General features: G+C 40.3%; 1 protein-coding gene across 1 annotated transcript in view; it reads right to left on the reverse strand.

Moving 5' to 3' along the window:
* The window catches only part of reck (reversion-inducing-cysteine-rich protein with kazal motifs), a 220,314-nt gene that overhangs the window by 170,533 nt on the left and 24,636 nt on the right, over positions 1–25,145 (reverse strand). Inside the window, exons 4-17 of the mRNA XM_079361492.1 lie at positions 24,843–24,879; positions 22,223–22,308; positions 22,047–22,094; positions 21,387–21,420; positions 20,038–20,235; positions 18,862–19,126; positions 18,275–18,448; positions 12,338–12,550; positions 11,212–11,348; positions 9,763–9,906; positions 9,464–9,652; positions 3,536–3,658; positions 2,548–2,719; positions 842–1,031 (exon numbers count right to left, since the gene is read on the reverse strand). Coding sequence (XP_079217618.1) covers positions 842–1,031; positions 2,548–2,719; positions 3,536–3,658; positions 9,464–9,652; positions 9,763–9,906; positions 11,212–11,348; positions 12,338–12,550; positions 18,275–18,448; positions 18,862–19,126; positions 20,038–20,235; positions 21,387–21,420; positions 22,047–22,094; positions 22,223–22,308; positions 24,843–24,879 — 2,010 coding nt within the window. The remainder of the gene's footprint in view (positions 1–841; positions 1,032–2,547; positions 2,720–3,535; positions 3,659–9,463; positions 9,653–9,762; positions 9,907–11,211; positions 11,349–12,337; positions 12,551–18,274; positions 18,449–18,861; positions 19,127–20,037; positions 20,236–21,386; positions 21,421–22,046; positions 22,095–22,222; positions 22,309–24,842; positions 24,880–25,145) is intronic.

Here is a 25,145-nt window from a genome sequence, read left to right on the forward strand (position 1 = left end):
CACTACAACACAGACATTTGTTTTATTTGAAGATTTATTTGAAGATAGGATAGTGGATGGATTCAGAAATCAGAGAGTGTGTGGGAACAATATGAAGGTCAATTTGAAGCTGGGCCGTCCGCTTTGGAGAACTATAGCCTCCGTGTGTGGCGTGCACATTAACCACTAGGCTACCAACACCAGAAATGTATGAATTTACTTTCCAGAACAAACTGTAGCTAACAATGGGTTCATCTACATCCCCAACCTGAATCTTGTTTTTTATAAAAATGGGGTATGTCTGTACATTGGCATATTTTGGATTTCGTTGTTGTCTATTTTGGGTTTTAGTATTTGTGTATTTAAATATTTAACTGATATTGGGCACCCACAGGCTTCCTCCAACAGTATTTCATTATACTTGTACAGTACCAACATATATATCATCTGTTTTCTTGGAACTTTTCCAATCTTCTGGCTGTGCTCAGCATGTCTCTGGTCCTGCTAATCAATATGGACAAACTCTCAATCAAATCATTACTAATGACTTAATGCTCATATCAGCACATCTGTTTCTCACCTTTCAAACTCTGTTTAAATCGACAACTTTTCAATAAAGTGGCACAGTGTGGTTATCGCTTGGTCTGTCTGTAACTCCTTTGTTGTCGACCTCAGAAAGTGCTACCTCTCAATGTGACAACTAACTGAGCAGATTATCAAACATGTATAAAGCACTGCACTCTATGGAGTTCTCCTTAGCTTGAGGAACATTGACGTTTCAAGAGAACAACTCAGCACTAGAAAAAAGATGAGGACAGCGGTCTCTGACTCTCGCTGGCTCCTGCTGCCCTGTGTAACCTACCTGGCAGTGGCCCATGTAGGCCAGAGTTTTCCCAGCCTGCTGCAGATGGCACAGATTGGCGTGGACCAGGCCATCAGTATCACAGGCCGGCTCCACACTGTTCTTATCACAGGATCCTGGACGACCTACACACTCGTACTGCGGACAGTCTGATGAGTCACTGAGACACACACGATACTTTGGGAGGCACCTGTGTACACACACATAATAAGCCTTTTTACTTTATGTTTTATTCAAATAAAACACATAGTGTCTGGGTATACTTTGTGCATGAAGTTGAAATACAGCACAACACCAACAATTTACATTCACACCAAAAACATAAAAAAAAACTTCTAATAAAAGAGCAAGGGCAATTAGAACAAATTCATTTATCAAAAACTGCCCTGTCACCATAACAACCACCAAGTTTCCCCACATGCCTCTTCCTATAATTGTGTTGAGTCTTTGAACAGAGGGCCAGGAAAAAGGTTTATGAAAGCTTGTGCTGTGGGATTAAAGACCTCATCATGAAGGGCGAGTGAGTGCAGGTGGTAGCGCCCGTGTGTGTTTACGTGTTCGCCATTAATGTCTTCCAGACCACATCACTGAGTGGAAAAATACATTAAACGCTTACAGGAACATTTATACATGGAAGATGAGAGTTCAGTTCAGTTTGAACATTTCGCTGTATCTAATGTAACCTCTTAGTACAACAGTTAACAGCATGGCCAGTATGAATACGAGTGTCAGTGTCGTGTCATGACCAACAAACCAACAGGGAGAAAATAAGTCACGAGAAAACACAGGAAAATAAGGTGTATCAACATGGGAAGGTAGACGTATGAATCTCCACACCTCACACTGACTTCGATGAAGTCTGTGAGGGCTGCCACAATGTCAAATCGTGAAGTGCTTGAGGGATCTATGGCTGACTTTCTCAAATCATTTAAGTCGACAAGTGAGCATATCTGCAGACTAAGCATGAAGGAATTACCCATGGTCAGAGCATTGTGATGTGAATTATAGGATTCCCTGGGGAAGCAACAATTGAACGCCATAAAATTGAAAAAAATAAATGAGAGAGACAAAACTATCATGGAAGGTGCAACCAACAGAGACACTTTCACAACATACACGTTTAAGATTTCCCCCGGTTAGTGCTGTCGTGAATATTTATCTCTAAAATTCACATTTCGAGTCCTTATTATTCACACCAGCCTTTAAGCAGACTTTATTTTATCCTTTTTATTAAGGCTGGGAATCTTTGGGTGACTTTCGTTTAGATTCGATTTTGACCCCCGGGGTCATGATTCCATTCACAATCTATTTTCGATTCAAAATGATTCTGGATTCATGATTCAAAGTCTCTTTATGAATTCGTAGATACATCAGGATCTACTTCAGTTATCTGTGAGACTGACTGAATTTCTTGCTGCTCCATTTGGGATAATACTTAGTTAAAGAGCTAGCCTTAGCACTTAGCAGGGAGTAACTGATTAGCACCCCCATGAAAAAAATCCACGTATGGAAGTTATGAAGCTATCTAAAATCTCTTTAAAAAGTCTTTAGTAGTCGAGGAAGTTTTGCTTGAATATCATTATCAATGTTAATTATTAATAGTCTACAGATGGAGGTTGAAAAGGGTATCATGAAGGATGGGAGGGAAAAGGTTGTAATGAGTTTTTCTTGATGGGTTGGTGCTCATTGCTACCCGCTGAGCTTACCTCTGGTTTCTCTGGCAGTGTTTGTTGGCACAGGGGTTGCTGAGGCGGCACAAGCCGAAGACAAACTGATGATCCTTGAATCCCATGCAGCGAGCCACACATGCACTGGGGTAGGTCCGCCCGTTTGAGGCACACACTGGAACAAAACGGTCCGGACAGCTACAAGGCAGACCTGAAGGAGGACGAGGGACAAACATTATACATTATAGTGAAAAAAAAGATGACACTGGAGGACAGGAAAGGACAAGAGCTGCTGCTATACAACGTCACTGGTAATTCATTATAATCTTCCTGCCGGTGATGGAAGAACATTTTTAAAGAAAGGCCAGACGTGTCGTTATTCACATACTGTAGGCGTACTGCAGAATAAGAAGAAGTTTGACTCTTCCTATTTATCGAAGAACATTTTACTGTGTGCTCTGACATTTTAGTTTCTCCTTTCAAAACTTTGAACCCTGAAAAAAAAGTCATATTTCTGTGTAAATTCAGGCTCTGAATGGGATGTTCCTCTAAAGTGTAGAAAACTGCTTTCTGTGGCAATAAAAGAGAGAGAGAGGGAGAGAGAGAGAGCAAATCTGTTCAAACAGAGTTTTTAATAAGAACTATTTTTACTCTGCAGTCAGTCTGAGGTCCTACTTCAGTCTTTGTTACACTGTGTGAGTAAGTAAATGGTGACATTTCTGCAAACCTTGAGACACACTGATGGGGCAGGTGTTACCATAGTGAACGACGCTAAAACAACTATCAAAACATGTTCTTAGAAATTTTTTTTTTTTTTGTCTCAACCTACTAGTAAAGCAACTACAGTACCATGGACAACATGCTAGCAGAGTCAAGTCATCAAATCTTATTTGTTTCAGGGCAGAGTTAGGACTTTCAGTTATCGTAAGGATGGTTAAATCCGGTTTGTGTCACTTCCTGTCATGTGTTTGAAAAACCGGTGCACACGTAGCATGTGCCAAACAAACAAGCATCCACACAGACTGACCAGTGAAGTGATGGCAGTCCTTGTCGGAGCTGTCGTAGCCCAAACATTCCCGTGTGGAGCAGATGGAATCACCAGCAAAGCAGGAACATGTGTGGCAGTCCACCATGTAAGATGTCCCGTGGCCTGGTGGTAAAACACAACACTTTTAGAAAGATGACAAAAACACAAATCAATAGAATGATACTTTATGTGAACAATGCTGTGTTTTAAACTCCAAAAAACAAACCCAATCAGAGTTATGTAGATTTAAAGCAATTTGTGAGTTATGGTTCACATGACCATTCAGGGAGTTGGCAAAGAGGCTGTTCAAACATTTAAATACCTGTTGAACTCAAGTGCAAACTGGACTTGACTGACAACACTTATAAATTAGATTTGCAGCACACCAAAGAATCCAAGGCTGGATACTTTCTTCTTCTGCTCTGAAAGGCTGCACTGAATTTTGAGCTCACATCAATATCAGCAGCCAGGCAGGAGAGAGGCGATGATTTTAAATTGAAAAGCAGACATGAAAGAAAAGTATATATTCTTTTGTGACTCGGAACCAATGTGTGGGTCCTACAGGTAAAAACAGAAAAATAAATAAGTAAAATAAAATGCATAATGCTTAATATGGGGCTGCATGGTGGTGCAGTGGTTAGCACTGTTTCCTCACAGTAAAAAGGTTTCTCGTTCAATTCCCCATTGAACCAATGCATACCTGATTACTATTCAATCAATACTATTGTTATGGATGTGAAAATGATTATTAATTACCATGTCCCCACACTGGTGCAGTGATTTATTGCTTCTTATCCTGCCCCGCAGGCTGGATTTCCTTTCTTTCACATTAGCAATTCATCCGTTTAAAATTCTGGACAAGCCTGAGGAATGTTTGCACTCAGAGGAGCCAACCTGCTTCGAATTCTCGTGTTACACAAGAAAAAGTTAACTTCCCCAATAAGTCCTTAATGTCCTTTAGAGGATTGGTGCCAAGATTGGTTGCAATTAAGTAAAATAAGAGAATTAGATGAGGAGGAAAGTAAATGGTTGTAAAAGGTTAATGGTATAGTGCAATTATAGCTCGCTTCAATTTCCTCTGGCAGGAATAGACTAAAACGTTTGACTGTTTCAAATCACAGTTTTGATTTTCTGATTTGTGGTTTTTTATAAAACGTATTCTTGTCTTACAGCTGCTGATGTGAATGAAAAAACTCCTGTCATGCAAACTGAGCATGTTCAGACCTACAGTTCAGTATGTCGATATTTGATTTACTTAGTTTGATTCATTCTCATGTTACTGACACTCCAACTCCGATGTGATCGGCACGATGGCTCAGTATATAATATGAAACTCCACATTACATATAAACAACTTAACATTTGATAGGTGAGTTACCCGAATCTGCTGCATCCATCCTCGTTTGTCTTGATATTGAGACATATGTGAAGTGATGTGTTAAAAATACAACTCATTTCCAAAAAGGATGCATCCAAAGGTATATGAGCCTTGAGGTGATGAGCCTGAATTAAAACACTTTTTAAAGTATTCATCACTCCACACTTAACCTTATTTCACTATTACATCCAAGAACTCCGATAAATGTCTTTTGTCTTTTCTTCAACGTTTGATTTACACGCAATCCAAAAAGCAGACATCTGGAAACAGATGTTTAAACTGAAGGCAACGGCTTGCACCCGACCTTATTTAGCACTTTTACAAAGCAAAGCATTCAAAGCCTTGCATCGTTTCAATTGTTAATACGTTTCAACACAATGTTTCTGGTTTTAATGATGGTTTTATGGATGTTTATACATTCTCAGTTTCCTGTAGTTACCTGATAAAGTCTTGTATTTGTGTATGTAATATTGTTTAGAGCGTTTGTTGTTTGAGTCTATGTGCCTGTGTTCTCTATATGTTTATTGTTTCCATCTGGCCGCAAACCAAATTTCCCCTCGGGGACAATAAAGTTGAAGTTAAAAGTTAATGCAAGGTACTGTAAATACTGGAAGCAGGTGGAAAGCGAAAGACTGGCTCAGGTGGAAAAACAGCTGGATAAAGGGACGTGAAAATATCTTATAAATGTGAGATACCAAGGCACCAAGGCTAAGACTCACCCCTGAGTACTTGGCAGATGGATCAACAGATGTCTGGCGAGCAATAATTCCAGCACATAACCCGTAAAAACAATTCTTTTTTTTCTTCTTTTTTTTTTTTCTCGAGAATCAAGTTTGGTGAGATTGAATCTGTTTGTGTGTGTATTTCTTTATTTCAGGACTGAGCAGTGATTCTAGCTATCAGTTTATGTGAGTGGCTCTCAAACTTTTTCTGTCATCCCCCACCTTGGCGAAAACAAAAACCCCTTCCCTGCTAACAAAATGGGAACTAAAGGGGCCACAGAAAATTGATAAAATACCACCAAAACTGTGACGATTTATTTACTCATTAAGAATAGAAAACACCGGGATACATTTATTCACCTTTTTTTATATTCACTAATCATATCGACTACAAAATCAAAATCCTCTAAAAGTATCTTTAATAGCTTTCATTCCTGTGTTGAAATATTCAAGGCTTATTTCTCTGTGAACTTCAGTTAAGATGTTGGTCCAAAGTGACATTTTAGCGTGCGGACAAAAGGAAATATGACACACTGAAATGCAAAGAAAGCTTCGAGCAACGAAGCCCAAAAAGGTGATTCATACATAAACCCCCTTTTGACGAGGCAAAATAGTCACCCATTTCCAACAAGATATCAATACAGTCAAATGATTCTAACCTCCATCTGTCATTTTACCTGTTTTTCTAAATCAAGAGTTAGACATTTTTTAACTTTAGCAAATTAAAACTTGACCTGTGTTTGAAGAACTCGGCTGGCTGCGAGTGAACATGACTATTGAAGAGAGATGATGTTTCCTTTGTTCAGTTTAGACAGTTGAGCATCTAGAAATGTGATATTTAAAAATAATAATTAAAAAAAAGCTCTTAACTCAAGCTTATAAAGTTGATCTCAACTTCATAAGCTTACTTAAATTTTGAAACTACATTTGTTCTTATTTGGCCATAAAGGCATCATGAGTTCATCTGTTAGCAGAGGGGAAAGAAACAATAGAAATAGACTGGTTAGAACGGGCAGCAGCGTGAGGGGCCTATCAGATGCTGTGGGCTCTGCGTGCCATTCTCTAACCCATTTATTTTTCTCTGTGTTGCTTGGCACAAGAACGTATCGGCACTCTGCTGAGCACAGTGCAAGGTCCCGCTCGCTGTTCTTGCGCATTCTGACGAAGTTGAAAAAACTGGTAAGTGAAGTCACAGACTGTGACTCACTTTTTCGGAGTTCTAGTTAACAGACCTACCGCGACAATCGGAGACAAATCCTTAGTTTGAAAAAATGTCTAAACGTTTGGCTGTGTCAGGTGTGCTTAAAACAGCAGCAGAAACGTGTGTTGTGCTTGTGAAGTGGCCCTGAGCATTTCATGAACCCATAGCATGATTTCTGCCTCACCTTTTCAGAAACAAATCCACCATCGGTGACATATTCAAATGCTGAGCTGAAGAGTTGTTGTTGAATGATTCTAAGTGATGTTCTGTGTTGTGTCCTTGCCTGCTGTGAGACAACAATGCTTTAAATTGGCAGACTTTACAATGTGAGTTTGGCTCGACAGAAAACAGAACGGTATGAATCCAATTGAAAGAAAGCACCTGTCTTTAATAACGGACGAAACGCTCACTCCTCCTTTGAAGTGCAGGTGGAAAACAAACATAAAAGCACAAGGCTAGACGACGATGAACCTGGGAAGGACTGAGTCGAGGAGGGAACAGGTAGGCGGTGACGCACGGAATGAAATGGAAACGAGTGAATTTGTCTTTGTAAACAGAAAGAAATTAGTTTGGACATGAGTTCATCTGTCAGAACCCTTTTTTATATTTAAAAGTTATGGCCCTGAATGAAGATGGTGTGGGCTGTTTAAATTAATACACTGAAGATGGTGAACAGGAGAAGGAGGCTATAAATGATGAAATTCTGTTCGACAGGGCTGCAGGAATTGTCGAGTGCCTCTGGGTTGTTTTGCAGAAATACTCAGAAGCACATATTCCATGCATCTGTAATGATACCATAAATCATCATCATGCAAAGGGAAAAAAAAATGTCTGATGGAGAAGATAAAGCATCTGAAAGCTGATGTGCAAAGAAGCAAGATCTGTGTCCGACTCTGATTCCATGAAAACATGACAGCTGTATTTTTCAGAAATAGATATGTTTGTCACACTTTATACTCCTCTAAGATAACACGAGCTCTATAAAACTGCTGTTTTATTCTTCATACATCGCCCACCATCTCCACTCACACTGTACACAGGAGCTGACACATAACAGGGTTCAGGGATAAGGACACGTCTGATTAAATGTGTCCTTTTATAAGTTGTTAACTTGTATGTTGCATCCAATCAACCTTCACAACATGGTTATCAGCAGCAAAGTTGGATAACATGAGAGCTTTAATACAGCTGGCAGTTCACAAAGAGGTTTCCACAAACTCAGAATATGTGACGACGACTCACAAGCCTTCAACACAGAAATCCAATTCATGCAATTACTTATTATTATCCTCTGACCTGCTCAAGTTCCATCTGCAGTTTCCACACAAGGTTTTTCTCACACGAACTGAGAAGAAATCTGGAAAACCATCTAGACTTTTGGAAACTAAAATAGGCTGAAAACCAAAAGCTGCAGGGAGAACTTAACAGATAAAAGGCTCTCCAGCACCTCAAGTGTTACTCTGAGAGAATTACAACAGAGAGAAAGGTTTAGTTTCTGGAAACTTACACAAGAGAGAACACAGGGAGAACCTCTCACTACCTCTGAAGGTGAGTTGATGAATCAGCACAGAGCAATGGAGACTCAAAGTATATACAAGCTTCAGACACCTGGGCTTCTTCAAGGCCAATCAGCAGGGAGTTGAATCTCTGAGCAATCTTAGTAGAAACAACGAGTTCCCTCACACAGACACAGGCTGCACATAGAAGAGACAACGTGAAGCCTTGTTCACATTGCATCTCCAAATTAGATTTGTAGCACAGCCAGATTGTATGGAGTTTTTTTTCGTCTTTTGACAGTCTGGACACAAAAAATTAGGTTTCACATATGATGAGTGCGTGTTTAGGTATCCAAAGGACAGCCGTCCATTGTAGATAAAGCACAATAGTTCACAAGTGTTTTGGTTATATAGAGTTTATGTGGAATGCAAAAGAGGAAGAATGCATTCTTGGATCCAGATGCTGTCATCTGATGATAATAATAACAATAACAATAATAAGAATAATAAGAATAAGAATAAGAATAAGAATAATAATTCCAGATAAACAGACATCTGCAACCAAGTGCCATAAAAAATTTAAAAAAACAAAAACTAAGATTCAACAGATTTGTAAATGTTTTGGTCGTCCAGGAAATGTCCACGCATGTTCTGGAGAACAGTGTGCCTGCATGGAGGCTTAAGAAAGTAACAGGAACTAAACTGTGAGATAATGTGCAGTATGCATGTATAATCAGTAACACTTCTCATACATATGTATCAAAAAGACATATTGGTTGACTTGTTGTACCTGAGAGAAACAAATACTCTGTGTTGGTAGGGAACAAAGTGCAAACAAAAGAGGTGTTTTGAGCCAAGTTTTGACTCTAGCCAACTCAACATTTTTCTTATAGTGACACAATATGGTATTGAGACAACAGTGAGGCATTACTCCAATTGAGTGGCTGTAGAAACATCAAAATCTCATTTCCCCAAAAGTAATGGCAAACCTTTTATCATGACTGTCATCCAGGGATGTCATATCACCAATGGTGGCAAAACATTTCCACAGCGGTCTTTTATTGATGAAGTTCAATCTTCCACTGTGGTTTTCAGGACTTAAATTACAGAGAGACAAATAGGAGGTCTTACTCTTCCTCTGTCCTCCTACGATGCAGGGCTTGTTGGTGTCCACACAGGGCATCTCCACACAGTTCTCCAGACGCCCACTGGGACCACAGCTGCAGACCTCGAAGCACCCAGCAGGACCAGTGCGAGTCGGCACCTGGATACGAGCATTCAGCTGCACCAGAAACTCTGAGGCCTCACCGAGTTTACAGCCTGAGGACACACACATGCTCACACACTCAGGATGGCCAACACGCTGCAGTTTGTATGCTTTAAAAGAAAAATAAAGATGTTCCTCAAACTGTAAGAGGAGCTGATGGTACCTGGAACACAGAGGTACGGCTGGCAGTTGAGCTCATCAAGACATCCCTTCCTGTTGACCTGGCATACGTGGTTGCTGGGGCAGGGGTTGGGGTTGCATGGATGGATGACCTCCTCCACGATGTTGTTGCCAAGGGAACTTGGGGCTGGAGAGAGTGTTTGAAGGGTATGAGGATGGACATGCAGGTTATGTGACAAATAATAAAGACCTTGTCATGGCAGTAGAGGAGAAGTAATTAAAATTTAGGCTGAGGGGGTTTTCACAACAGATTGTGCTATACGACGCTATGATGAGAATATTTGCCTTTGGATAAATAAAACGTCCAGTTTGATGGAACCACGATTTCAACAACGCGGAGCAAAAGTTACTGATGAGCAGTAACTCATCATTTTTGTTTTGTTTTGTATCTCAACATGAGCATATTCTGTTTGCTCTGTACTAAATGTTACTTTGTTTAGCTTAATAGGAGGTTTGTTAAAAGGCATAGTACCATGAATCAAATTCTGTACTTATTGTAAAGAAAATGATTGAATGTACGTGCTCCCCTTTAACTTCTTTCAGCTAATCATTTTAGTGTTTTATTTTTTTAGTTTCGTCAGAATCACAGATCATAAACAAATATCACGGGTAGCTAAATGATCCGTAACTGATTGCCTTAAACTTGTCACAAAGTGAGAATCTTAACTCGAATCGGGTGCTAGCTTGCTCTGTCTATTAAAAAACAGAAAGCGTTAGTTGTTTTCTAAAATGTTCGCTGTAACAGGGTTTTTTTTAAGAATGCTTTGTTGCCGAGTTTCTCATCTTCTTTGTTGCGCTGCCCCCTAGTGGCCTTATGTCAACATAATTGGCATTTTGAACAACTGAACATTTGAAGGACTGACAGCAGCAACAACATATAATATCTTATGTGGAAGCTGGGATTTTGTTTTACTGCAGTTGTTATTCTTATCTATAAGGGGGCTCTGCTACATCTCACCACAGGGAAAAGAAAATGTGTTTTTCAAATCGAAATTAAAAAATGAAATCTTCTCTTATCTTTTTCTTCTCTTGAGGGTCTTCAAGAGGTTGTGTACCACATGCTTTTGTTTGGCCCCATTTGGACTAATGCAATGTCTATACAGGTGTTACTAAGGCTTTGCTTTGCATTCTGCAGCTGTTCGAAGTTACTGCTCGTACACTTATCACTGGTTCAGAAAACAACATCCCAATGCACTTATTTGGGCCTCCCTGCATTGTTTCCTGGGCATATCCACACTGGAATTTAAAACAGGATTGCTGACTTTTAAGGCTCTAAAAGACCAGGCTCCTACTTATCAAACTACTCACCACTTTTAAACCTGGGTGCTCTTTTTGATTAGTTGTTGGACATTAGCTGTTTGTGTTAGAACTTTGTACCTTGATAAGGGAATCATTGCCATTTCTAATTATTTGTACTGTTAGTGTGACTCACTGAGGTATCTGTGGAGGGGAATGCAGCGTTCAGGGTCATCGATGGGTGACAGCAGCTCACAGATCCTCTCCGGAGTTTGGCCTTCATGGAAACGTTTCCTGTCCCCACACTGGGTCAGGATGTCCACACAATCTGACCTGAGCACAGATAACACATTCTCAAACGATGCTTAAAATAAATCTATAAAAAGAATCGACATAAAGTGGTCTTGTGTAACTTCGAGGTTAAGAGGGTTATAGGCCAGGCTCTACGCAGGGAGAGAGGCGCTGATGAAACCCACAGGATGTGCACGACATGTCATGGCTTTATGTCAGTCAAGACAAGTGGAAGATTAAAACCTCAGAAGAAGGTTGTACTTGACAAAGTGCTGAAGACGATTTATTGCCCAGCAGGAATGAGTGCTCTTGCAGTGGGCACGCACACACACAAACACACACACACACACACACACACACACACACACACACACACACACACACACACACACACACACACACACACACACACACACACACACACACACACACACACACACACACACACACAGCCCCCTGATGTTCCCATCGCTCATCACTGACTGTTGTTTTATTATGTGTACTCACAGAAAAGAGAATAAAGAATATGACTATAATATAATGATTTTAAAAAATGACAAAAAATGTCAAAATTGCAACTCAAAAGTTGTGCCAAAAGGAGTTCTCCAGAGGTTGGGTATTCCCTCTTCAAACCTGCCATGCACTTGTTCCAAATAAAAAAAGATTTGCTTCAAACTGCAGCTGCAGATTATTATTGGTTGGGGGGTTTAAACTTCACAGACCAGGGCAGGTTCAGTTAAAAGCCCCCGTCTTAACTCGAGTTAGTGTCACTCCAGTCTGAATGCCAGAGTGTCTGAATTCTTTTACTTACTTGAGTCCATTCAACCAGGACAACCAGCACTAGATATGTCTCACACAATTTGACATGAAAAAGTAATCTACTAAGAGCATTTAAGGTGTCTCTATTAAAGACTTATTTAGTTGATGTAAGTGTTGACAAGTACAAAAAAGAACAATATTAGTTAAAGGAGAAGTTTCATTTCATTCCTGCATGTTAATAATAGTCATTTGTAGGCTGGGAGGATACACACTTGCATATGACGCTCCCTCTGGACTTGCTGTGGCAGGGTTTGATCTGCAGCGAACAGGCCACGGCCTTCCACATGTCCGGCAGACACTTCCTGATGTCGAGCACAGGGATGTTCATGAACGGCATCTTGATCGTTCCGTTTGACCACAGTTTCATGTCATTCATGGCGCCCTGGTCTGACTGGACGTTACAGCTGCGGAACAACTCTGTCGGCCTGCAGATGGAGACACAAAGAGGATACCTTACAAAGACTCCACGGGGAGGAAACGTGGGTTTTTACTTTGAAGTGAACATTATACAACATTAGCAACCTGCTGATTGCAGGATAAGTTCTGCTGAAAACTGTGGCCTTGCAGCCGTCTGCACTGCAGGCCTGACAGAATCCCTCTGGGCAATGTGAAGAGTGTTTTCCCATTCCACTGCACCAGGAAGTGTCTTTGATGTCTGATTGGTGGGTTCGGTCTCAAGTGAGTCAGCTAATTGGTGGTTTGAAGGAAGACGGTTACAGGCAGAAGTTTTGGGTGTGGCTCCGTCATTCCATTTGCCGCTGATGAGTGGATGCTTTGTTTATTTTAAGAAACTTTGTGTGTGCATCTGTGTCTGTAAGTGTCTAAGCAGGGATGTGAGCCTGTGTGTGTGTGTGTGTATGTGTGTGTGTGTGGGAGGGAATCGCTGAATTCTTAACACAGGGGTTTTTCTCTCTCAAACCCAAACTAAATGTGGCCATCAGCTGATTCTTATTTAGAGCAAACCACTACCGCTCTCTCCTGAACTTAGTTATGGAACACTGATTACCCAGAAGTTTTATCAAGAGAGCTGCAGCACAAACCATCAAGATTTCTAATTGTTTTTCGTACAACACCGCAAACAAGAAACACACAAAACGTACACTGTACATGTTTGTGTTGCAAAAACACTCCCAGGCAGTGCTACTAAAGATTTGTACATTCCAGGTGGAAAAAAAGCCCTGTCATGCAAACTAAGTAGATTACATTTAAGTGCAAATTGTGTCTAAAACTTGAGAATAAACATCTGTCACCCATGTTTGTTCTGGAGCAATGCCAGTTAGCTGCATCTCCCGCCTTCAACAAGAGAATGAAAAATAATAATTCAGAAGAAGAAAAAAAAAAGAAGAAAAATAAATAAATAAATATATATATATATACACACACACACATATATACATACATATATATACATATATATATATAAAACCCGCTATTATTAAGTTAAATGAAGAAGAAGAAGAAGAAGGAAACAGTAAACAAAGGTTCAAATCCAAACTTTAGTGTTGGATTGGTACCCTTAGCACCCCAACAGAAGGCTATCAAAAAAGTATGTTGGGACGGGTCCATTATTTTGGCACCATTCCCAACTTTTGATGGTGGAACGCCAAAAAATGGGTACCACAGTGAATGGAACTGAACCTCTGGAAACAGGGGCAGCAAAGGTTCAAATCCAAACTGGTTCCTTTCCCGTTTCTCATTCCCAACGCTCCCCCTTCCTGATTTCTGACTCTATCCACTGTCCTACAGTATCTCCACAGTAAAGGCACAAAAAGCACAAAAATAAATCTTTACAAAAAAGTATAATCATGAATTATGCGATCCTAATCATATCTTTCCAAACTTGTCTTTATCTAATCATTATTCTTCTTCTTCCCATTGACCCACCATCTGCCACTGACTGCAGATTTGTACTTGTTCTCTGAACCATAAACAGCTTCAACAGTTTACAAGAAAATCAAGATTATTTACTGTTACTGCTTTAGAGTATTCATAATGACGTCATCCTCTGATCAATGTTCCCCTCCACCAAGCCTTTGAACCACTTCATTCTGGAGCGAGCAGGTACAAAAATATCAAGCATGTTTGCCTCTGAATCCAGCACCTACTGTATGCTTTCACACCTGTCGCTGCACTTGCATGGTAAAAACACAACAGAGTTCCAGCTTAGGGAGGCAGTGAGATGCAGCAGGAGACATTTGCACACAATACCTCGTAGCATACCTGCTCACAATATATGTCCATTTAAGGGCAACAAATTGGCGATAAACGATGGACAATGCCAAAATGTTCCATCATTTGCAATTAATTCAATTCAGAACAACATTTAAGTGACCGATAGATCCACCATTAGTAAAGCAGCAAATCTGTGTCTGAGTGAATTAAACAAATGACTTATGATAGAGCTATTAAAAGACCATCACGTTTTGTAGAGCATCTTCTTAATCAAGGTTGCAATGATGGATTCGGCATTGGTTTCTAATTTAAGCTTCAGGAACGTTTGCTTTACGCCCATACACCGTCAGAGGGTTGCATACATGCACAGTTACCAGCCCCATGCTCCCTCGCCCTCCAACGCCACCTCCAGATCAGTGTTTGTCTTCCATGCTGCTCCCGGCTACACAGCTCAGCGTTTGAACCCCTCAGGGAAGGAGAAATCTATACACGTCTCTCCTGGAGCCCATCAAAGGAAACTCGATGAGCCTTAAACATAGTTTGTTTGCCTGGACTTCCCATAATGCCACAGCGTGAACTCCATGCACCACGATCTGAAACCGCAGTTTGTCAAATTACTTTCTTTGTGAGTAGCAACAGCAAGCTTAAGTGTAAAATTCAGTCGTAGCTTGAACAACACGTTCGAATACTTCAGGGGGAACAGCACTCTCTAGTGCTGCTCACTTAGAGAGAGGGCTCTGTGAGCTTCAGCTGCTACTGACAACCAGTGTACCATTTTCTACAAGCATTGGTGATGTGAAAACAATATATTTGGGGAGTTTACATTATGTGTGTGCTTGCAATACTGAATGCAACAACATGTTTTATGCCACAAAGAATATAAGAAGATAAAATAATCATATGGACACACATGATCCCAGGAGGATGAATTCTAATGACTTATCCACCACATCTCTCTGTCCAAATATAAAGTTGCAATAACTTGAGCAGTCTAGTATAAGACTATTAGACCATTGCTCTCATATGCACTCCGTCTTAACGATGTGCAGAAATGATCAAATATAATAATCAGCTGCAGTAAAAGCGAATATTGATTGATTGATTGTTTTTTTTCCAATGACAGTTTATGTTTTCGAACAAGCATGTACCTTACAGAGAAAAGTATTTCTTAAAGCAAAATAAATACATAACGTACATAAAACATACCGTTCAAAAAAAGGGATTGGGAAGAAGTATAAACGTTTTCAAAGTTCCCACCCCTTTAGTCATTTCATTCATTAAACGTAATTAATCAACAACGAATAAAACACAATGGGCACAAAAGTAGTGCTGCAAATGGAGGAGAGGTGGACAATGAGATGCGAAATAAATACAAGTTTGGAAGATGTGTGAAGGAAACACCACATTGATAATAGTATGGGCTGGCTGTGTGTTGCCAAGAGATGTTTAAAGCAACAGGGAAAAAAACCTGAGTCATTCATCTTTACCCATGCACACACCTTGTCTCACTTCCCGAACAGTACCCCTTTTCACACTGTTATTTTTCTTCACAAAATATATCAGCACATTTTTGTACATTCGTATTGATTTCACAACGGTGTAATATTCTTTTGTCCCAGTCTGTGAAATTCAATTTGGAGTTGCAGAAGCACAGCACAGCAGGAGCAGCTCCACACACACACACACACACACACACACGCACGCACACACACAGTGCAGTGCTCCCTCGCTGGCTCTGCTGAAACTGTATCACCTCTGTTACTACGTCTGAAGCACAAGAGAGGGGCGGTCACTTCATCACCCCGTTATACCTCTCAGGCATTCAGACTGAATGCAAATGCAAAAGGGTTATCGTTAATGTTAAGTTTTATGTGCATCATAAACACTAAGTGGGCTAATCTTTAAAACAGCAGTCTGCTGTTGAAATAAACGTCAAATTGCAGATGTAAATCTTATTCAGCTGTAGGGCAATACAAAAAAACACAAAGCTGTGTCTAATCTTACATTTTAGCAGTGTTACTCAACCTAGCCACTCCTGGTACAGATTTCTTATTTTATTCATTCTATCTTCTTTTTGTATGCTACTTACTAATTGGCTTACTGGAGCAGGGTTTTATTTTCCGTCCTATCTTCAGCTTTAATTTAATATTAGGCTAGTATTCATATCAAATGTGTCTTTGCCCTTCTAAATTAATTTACTTTTTGTAACAAACAACTTGAATCTGCTCATTGTACGCACACACATGCACAGACACAAAAAGCAGCATTTTGAAAAGTTTCACTCGATATGCTGTTATTTATCAGCAAGCAGCTGTGCATTTATATTATTCAAAGGAAAGCCATGAGAAGCTTCAGTTTTGACAGGAGCAAGGCAGCTCAGTCAGACAGTAAAGGTCACAGTTCATCTCAGCAGAAGTGGCTGTGGGTGTTTGTGGTTGCCTCACCTCACCAGGTGACCTGCAGACTGCTGTGTGTATGTGTGAAATATATTTGGTTTGTTTTGATGTGTGTGTGTTAGTGTGACTTCCCGGTGCAGCCTTTGAAGCCGCTCCATTTGGCCTTTGGCCCCATCTGTAGACAGTGTGTAAAACAAGCTGTGGTTCTTATTACACCAGGGTCACACTGGGTTCAGTATCAATCTGCCTCTCCTTCTTTCCTTCAGGCTCTAAATTATGCATTTTGTGCTGTAATCACACAGGGAGTGTGTGAAGAGGCACATAGTCTTACTACTGTGGACAGAATGTAATCATTGCAATACATTCATAAAACAGAGTGGGTACATTTTCTTAAAGAGACTGTATGAGTGCGAATTTGGGCTGTTTGTGCTTTCAGAGTGAAAAGATGAGCACAGGGATTATCTGCATGTGATGAATTCAAAGTTAAAACAGAAACATTCAAAAGACCTGAAAAAACGAGGTGAATGTCTTGAATCTAGAGGTACCAGGACACCCCTGCTTTAACAGTCTTTGTGGAGAAGTTCACAGACTTCAGCAGGCCGTGGGATACCGTTACTATGGTTACGTTACTGATTGTTAACAAAAGAAGAGAAAAGGGGGAACAGAGAAAAGTTGAAACATTCGCTTGACCTGTGTGCTGTTGCACTAATAGTAAAATGTGTGCTTGACGGCTGCTTGAACGTATGTTTGTGTGTGTGTGTGTGTGTGTGTGTGTGTGTGTGTGTTTCAGTGATGTGTGTTTGAGTCAGCTCAAGCAGAGAGCAGAGGAGCAGCAAGAAGCAATAAAAAAAACATTTGGCATGAAAAACCTCGATTTTTCAAATGAAATCACAGCCGTGTTGAGGCAAATCCGACACTATTCTGCGTTTTACAGTTGGTTCAACTTTGTGATTCTTTTAAATTTAACTTTAACTTTTTTTGTAAAGGGACCATGTACAATATTAAACATAAATGTTGCCATTTGATGTACTGCACCAGAGTTAGCTCAGAGCTAGCGTACATCTGAAGTCCCTTCTGTGATTCTGTCTTTTGCGGAAATCATAGGGCTCTGAAATAACACACAGTTTTGAGTCATGAGGCTCAAGTCGCTCAAATTAAAGTCCAAGTCGTCTTTGTGATATTAAGTCGAGTTCAAAGTCACCAAATCTGTGACTGAGTCCACAACTCTGCTTTAAGGGGCTGAATAAGGTTTATATAATAAACCAAGAAACATGCATGCAATTTATAACATTACTAATACTAATAAATTCTTTATAATACCTCACTTTCGAAATAATTACTGTTAAACAAATGGTTTTGTTGACTGTTGAGCCGAGAAGAAGAAGCTTCTAACGACAGTAAAATTAAGAGTTTGAAACACTTGGCATTGTTTCCAAATGAGTTTTTTGTTTGGGGGGGGGGGGGGGGGGGGGGAGTTGCTATCTTATATTTAGACATTTTGTTAATGGGTAAAGCACTCCTCACAGAGAGATGGCAGAAAGACCAGTATGATTTTGACAGACAGGTGTCCAGGGGCCTGACCTGTTGTTGAAGTTGGTGCAGTAGGTGAGGTCCTTGCAGCCCAGCTGACACGGTTCTCTGACATCAGCCAGGCAGTTGATGAGCTCTGTCTCCACAGGGTTGTACTCACAGAGCTGGTCAAAGTCTTGCCACGTCTGACTGCCCCAGTTAGTGCTGATCTCCTGACACATGTCCCTGTCAGAGCAGAGCACAGTGTGCGTTAGTGTAAGAAAACACATTTCACCCCAATGTGGACACTAGAGCCCTGTCTGAGCTGGTCCAACCAAATGACCCACCACCTCATGAGAAAATGTGACCCAAGTTACTGACATTTTTCAACCATTCAGATACATTTATTATTATTATTATTTATTTTATTGCTAAAAAAACCCCCAAAAAACCTGACAGAACAAGGAAACGTAACAACTTGTTAAAAAAGTGCTTCATAGGGGGCGCTGCATGGCCCTGTGTGGGGCACCTCCATGTGCAGAGGCCGTGGTGCTCATTGCAGAAGCTGTGAGTTCGGGTCTGACCTCAGCCCACTTCACTGGAGTATATGACATTGATGTACTGGCTCACACTAAGCAGTGGATGTCAGTATGCTGTACCTGCAGAGGGAGGTGTTAGCCTTGGCGCAGCAGTGCAGCTTTGCAGAGTCCATCTTAGCGGGGTGGGGGGTCTCCTCCTCAGGTGGGGGAGGAGGGTGTGCGTTGCCCAGAAAGCACTGCCACATGGGCTCCTGAGGGAGAGGCTGCGAGCCACACTCCTCGATCAAACCCTCCATGATCTCGTGCTCTGTGCTCATGGTGCGGAGTATCCTCCGACATGCCACCTGGCAGTGTGTGGCCTCCGCTCGATCACAGCAGTACAGACCTGGAGAGAAGAGCTTCATGAAGTATCTGCCTCTCCTTATACATGTACATATGATACAATAGAAAAATGGATCCCTTGTGAACATATAACATGTTTCTGTAGATAATCTGAAGGATATAGATTTTTTGGGGGGGCAATAGCTCAGTCTGTAGGGACTTGGGTTGGGAACCGGAGGGTCGCCGGTTCAAGTCCCGGCACGGACCAAGTCTGGAAATTGGTTTGGTAGCTGGAGAGGTACCAGTCAACTTCCTGAGCACTGCCGAGGTTGAGCAAAAACTGCTCTTGAGCGCTCACTGTGGGCAGCCCACTCACTCTGTCACTAGGAACCAGTTTGTACATGAGTGTTTATCTATGTGTGTGTTCATTAGTCATATTGATTATAAACTTCAGCTTGATTCTGATGATGAAGTGAGAGAAAATCCAGATGTTTCCAAGTCATAGTTACATTTAGACAGCTGAGGTGAACGGTATTACCCAGTAGGAATCTACTATCTCTACAAAGTGAATCACTTATAAAGATGACTTTAATAAGAAAACCTTGGAGTTTAATCTATGTGGCCTTGGGTTGGCATAATAGTTCACAAGAGCTTTTACAGAAAGTATTAAAAATGCTCTCTATAAAACACGTTGATAATGTATTGTGTTGTTTCCAAAAAATAACAGCAGAGGTGTTCATGGAAAGAAATCATGCCAGCTTTAAATGTGTTTTTAATGACTGAAGCAACGCAAAGTTGCTTTGACTGCACTTCCAGTATCTCAAAAAACCTGGAGGAATCCAAACACAGCCTTTGCTCAGAATACCCAGAAATCTAGGGCCCCCTAAACGATTCATTAAGAGCTCCAGAGTTACTGTTAAAGCACGTCTGGAGTGTCAGCTGCATGTCTGCAGATCAAAGTGTTGATGCACTTACTGTCTATAGGGCTGCGTATGGGGTAGGACTTGGTGAAGTTGCTGACACAGCCGAGCAGCTGAGCGCTGTGACTCTGGCAGTACTCTTTGACTGCGTTGATCTGGGACACGGTGGGCGTGGAGTCTGTCCTGAAGATGGCCTGGCAGTACTCCCTGCAGGTGGTGTGACGGCCTGCATAGCTGCAACATGTGGAGCCCACTGGAGGAAAATTCACATGGGTTAAAACACACACAGAGCAGTGGTGAGTCTGCCCGATATCCAAACATGTTATGACAGAGCAGCCTGCTGCTTTCAGTGATAAGTCCCTCATAATGTTGTTTATGACATGCCATTCAAATGACACCATCCCATGTTGTACTTTCAAGCTGAAAATCTGTTACAAAAGTGTTACAATACTTATAACAGTCAAGAATTCGAACAGGCATAAACATGTTTCTGATGGGAAAAAAGTTAGACATGTATAATTGAAAATACTTGAAAATAAGGCTAGAAATGAAGGACACAATTTGATGATAATCTAATGTGAAAAAAAAACATTAACAAAAAATGCTGAACGAAGTTCTCTAATGCATATGAGCAAAATTAATTCACCTTGCCAAGGACTGGTATAAAATTGGCTGTTGAGTGAGTGACCTTCAAAAAATCTCTCAGTGCACTCTCAACGCATCATCAAGCTCGGTCAGATGAGTTCAAACATCCAGTATTGAGAAAGTCAGCTTAGTGCAGCCTTATGGAGGTAAAATAAACACTTTTACTTGTTCTTAATAAACGACAAAGCCACAGTAAGAAAACATTTTAGATTCAGACCTAATTCTGCGTAGAAGGCCTGATTATGATACAAAACATTGTTTGCTTGGTCTATGCGAGGATTGCAAGAAAAAAAAGCAATTCTTTGGACAACATCCTTTGAATAGAAACTATTATTATCATGATCAAGCTTTGTTTACTGTTGGTTGTGTGTACCTTCAGTGATCTGACCTTCAGGCAGAGAAACACTCCTTGTATTTTATTATTCTTTCCAAAGCTGCCTGCCTGAGCAACATTAGACATCTCAACTGGAAGTCACTGACCCACCATCCTGCCAAGCAAATAACAAGGCTCTGCTGTATGAGTGTGTGTCCATCTGTGAATGCTGTGTATTCACAGTACATGAGACACAGAGAGGCAGAGGAAGAGATGTTTTTATTTTGTTACAATATTGGTGGGCTTTATTTATTTATTGTCTGGATTAACATTGAAGCTAAATAAAGTGTGTGTGTGTGTGTGTGTGTGTGTGTGTGTGTGTGTGTGTGTGTGTGTGTGTGTGTGTGTGTGTGTGTGTGTGTGTGCGTGTGCGTGTAAGAACTTACTTTCATTTTTGGTGATGCAGCTGTAGAGGGAAGTCTGGAATAAGAAGAGAGAAGTTGTGGTGATACTGACTCCAGCTGTTAGACTCTCACTCAACATTTTATCATAGAATAAAGCAACACATAAACTCCAACTCCCCCTCAGAGGTTCTCAGAATTTGTGGCTATTAAAAAAGTGTAAAAAGCAGCATCCCTCATCCCTTATAGTGTTTATGGTGTTTATAGTGTTTATGCCTTGTATTATTTAAGTCTATTGTATTTTTCTTTAACCCCTGTATTTAATTAACTGGCTCATAGCTGTTCTGTTTTTCTTTTTGCTATTTGATGTTGTTTATATTCCCTGTTTTACTGTTTTTGGAGCTATTGTAACACCCAAATTTCCCCCATTGGGGGATCAATAAAGTTTATCCTTATCTAGCAAGAGAAACTTCATGCAATGAGGGAAATGGATCAATATGCAATGATTGTATGTTGTGCTGATGTTTTCAACACATTTTCTGGAGTGCAATTGTCATAGCTGCTTTGGCTAATTACTGTTTGCAATTGTTGAAAATGACAAAGTACAGTACATGCGTAGTAGAGTTCTTCAGCTGTGATCTTAATTGTGACATTTAACATGCAGCCACTGAATCGGTTTGACCTCTCTGAGACCCTTGTACTCACCTCTGTGACTTTCTTGCATACTTTTGTTATGTCATTTTTAGATGTAGCCTGTTAGGGTAAAACATAAATGACATTAAATCAGGTAAACGGTCATAAAACAATAACAACATTAGCCTCGGGCAAACTTTTTCGTGAAGTCATGCCTAAGAAAAAAAAGGTGGATATTTCTTTCTCACCTGTCTACATTCCCGGCGACACTCAGATGAGATAGCCAGCTCACAGCAGCCCAGCCCCACCCAGCCGTCGGACTTCTTGGATACACCTGGAGACAAATCAAACACCACAGAATCAACTTGCTACGTGTGCCAGTGTTAAAGGTGGTTTGCCTCGAAACTAAATGATTTATTGGCACTGGCCGTTGTGTTTCCACGTATTAAACACCAATACAGTATGTGTCCCTAGCCTGTCTACAAAGCCCCTAATTATAAAAAAGGCCAACCTTAATGACTTTTGGCAGCTCCACTTTATAGATGTGTACTCAAACAGCCTGTTTACAGATTTTCTCTTCATGACATCACAATGTCGATTGAATGTTGACTTAAAGTAACACTAATGGTGCTTAGGTTTATCTACTACCTATCATTGCTGATAAATGACTCATTTATAATTAGTAAATGTTTAAATTATACTGTATGTTTAATCAAATGTATATTAACCAGAATAAGGGGAAAACGAGTGGTCTCTGCACTCATCTGTAACCATCCTATTTTTTTGGTCTTTTTTGTACATTTCTGTTGAGCAGCAGAGTAAAGTTTTCAGTATGCTTACTGAATACTTCAATAGTAGCTTAAACTTGCCCTTTTTCATGCAAGTGTGGCTCATATGGGAAAAGTAAAGGAGAAGTCAGAGCACAACGACCTCCTGTGTCATTAAGATCGATTGTTTGGAAGTGTTATGATTTGTCACTTGGATACAGATGTTAAACAATGTGCAATGACTCACTAAAAGAGGGTGGACATCCAGATCTAGAAAGAGACACTAAACTCTGGACAAAGTGAAGACACATTTAAACTTAAGCAGGTCTTCAGAACAGGCTGATGAATTGACTCTAAAAGTACCAAAATCTATAGGTGAGCTCCAAGTGGTTTATAATTGAATTAAAGGACATATTTAAAAAAAATCAAAACTTGAAAAAGCGATCGTCCACCGATGGTTTTTTTTCAGACCGACCGCTTCTCCATGGCGCTTACTGTTACTAGGTTATAAAAGTTAGCTCATGACACTCTGGTTTTCCCTCGGTTGTGACTGTCAGGTACACTTTTAAATGCTCTGTATGCTTAATATTTGCATTCATTTAATGAAATTCCACCAAAAAACCATAACAACGCATTGTAAAGGAATAATGTTCTGGCATTAGCAGCAGCTCTAGAGTTTGTGCTCTCTAAATAAGTAGCTTTGTCTCTGTCACAGTTGTTGACAAAGTTGATTTTACAAGTCGGGCTGTTTCTTGATTTTGTTTGCTCAGAGAGGGAGAAGTGGCCTGGAAGAGTGCAGTGCTGGTCCCAAAGTTAAACTTTTATCAACTGAAAGCACTGTACATTTTAGCGACAAAAAACAATAATGCCAAAAAAGTTGGGGTGTGAAGTGCTTAAAGTACTCAACTCTTTTGGTTTTGTATAGAAAATGGCTTATAGAGATTTTGTAAAAAAGAAAAATGTTGGCATTACTGGCATCAAATTCATTTGTTAACCTTTTTAAATGATGCTAAATCTCAGAGTGTACATCAGTTCTGGCAGGCACATGCAGACACTGCCATCTTTTAAGTCTGGTTCATAATAAGAATCCAAGACAAAGAGTTTCAGTTCAGTGTTATCGTGTAATCTAACAGGCTTTGATAAGATCCTCTACATTTCGCAAGAGCTGCGTGGAGGCATTTTGAGAAGTGAAGGAAACCATTAATTGAAGTTGGCATATTGGGAGAAGTGGTTACACAAACAGAGTAAATCCCTTAAAGCTGCTGGAATGCAGTGAACTCAAGAGAATGGACGATATCTTCTGGAGGATCTGAGGGAGGATAGTTTAATCTTTACAGACTCCTGACGCTGTGTTCAGAAAGGTAAGCATAACAATACTTTCCAATCTGGAGGCTATCAAGCTACTGACAGGTACATTTGTTTTAAACACAGGCAGCAGTACGTGGGCCATTGATCCACTGCCTGCTTTCTGCTCGGGTCACTCCACACAGCTTTAACCGCTACACTGGCTACCATCCACTCACAACCCGACTTAAACAGTAAATACAGCTTGTATTGGATGTCATATTTCATGTCAGTTTAAGAGTTCAAATATCTTCTTTTGATTTATTTTAAGTGCATTCTTCTGGTTCAAATAGATCAGACCAGTAATCAGTCAGGAATCCCTCCAAATCCCTTGAAAGTGCGCTCTCATAGCCAATATTGGAAAACTTTGCATTGCAATATTGAAAGCCCTGAAGAGTGAACCTGATTGGTTGTCTTTAAAAGTGACTTCATATTTTCATTGGAGAATATTAGAGCATAATAATCCATCTCACATTTATATTTTACACAGGGCAGAGCAGCATTTTTCTCTGAAGAAGGATGTTGCATCCATGGAGAAGAGACTGTGACCTGGCTTGTGCTCAAATCAAAGACATTTCTATTTGCACAAAAGGACAGGAGTTATAGAGATTTTTTTTTTTGGATTGTTCTGCTTGCGAGTTATTTAAAATCCATCAATACATTAGCTTTGGATTGAAAATCTGTTGGTCAACCATTCAAATGTTAAGAGGATCTGAAACACCATTAGCCTCATGCTAACCAGAAAGGTGTCTCTTACCTGGAAGTGTAGAGTTGATGCACAGCCAAAGTTCATTCTAGAAGATAAAAGGAGTGAAAAGGTGTAAGTCAGATGTTGCTTTCCTGAAAACAGGATACATGATGTTTATCATATTGTAAAAAGTTTCTCATCTTTGATCCACTATGATTGTTCGAAATGGAAAATGCAACTTTCCTGTCAAACTCGCTCCTCAAATGAGCAGATGGGTTACTTAGATGTTAAATGCTTTAATCTATGTTCCAGTTGGCAAAATGGACTATGGCGACACCCACAGTTCTATGAAGGTATTATGAGGATCAACTC

Source organism: Symphodus melops (genome assembly GCF_947650265.1).
Source record: "Symphodus melops genome assembly, chromosome: 14".
Lineage (NCBI taxonomy): Eukaryota > Metazoa > Chordata > Actinopteri > Labriformes > Labridae > Symphodus > Symphodus melops.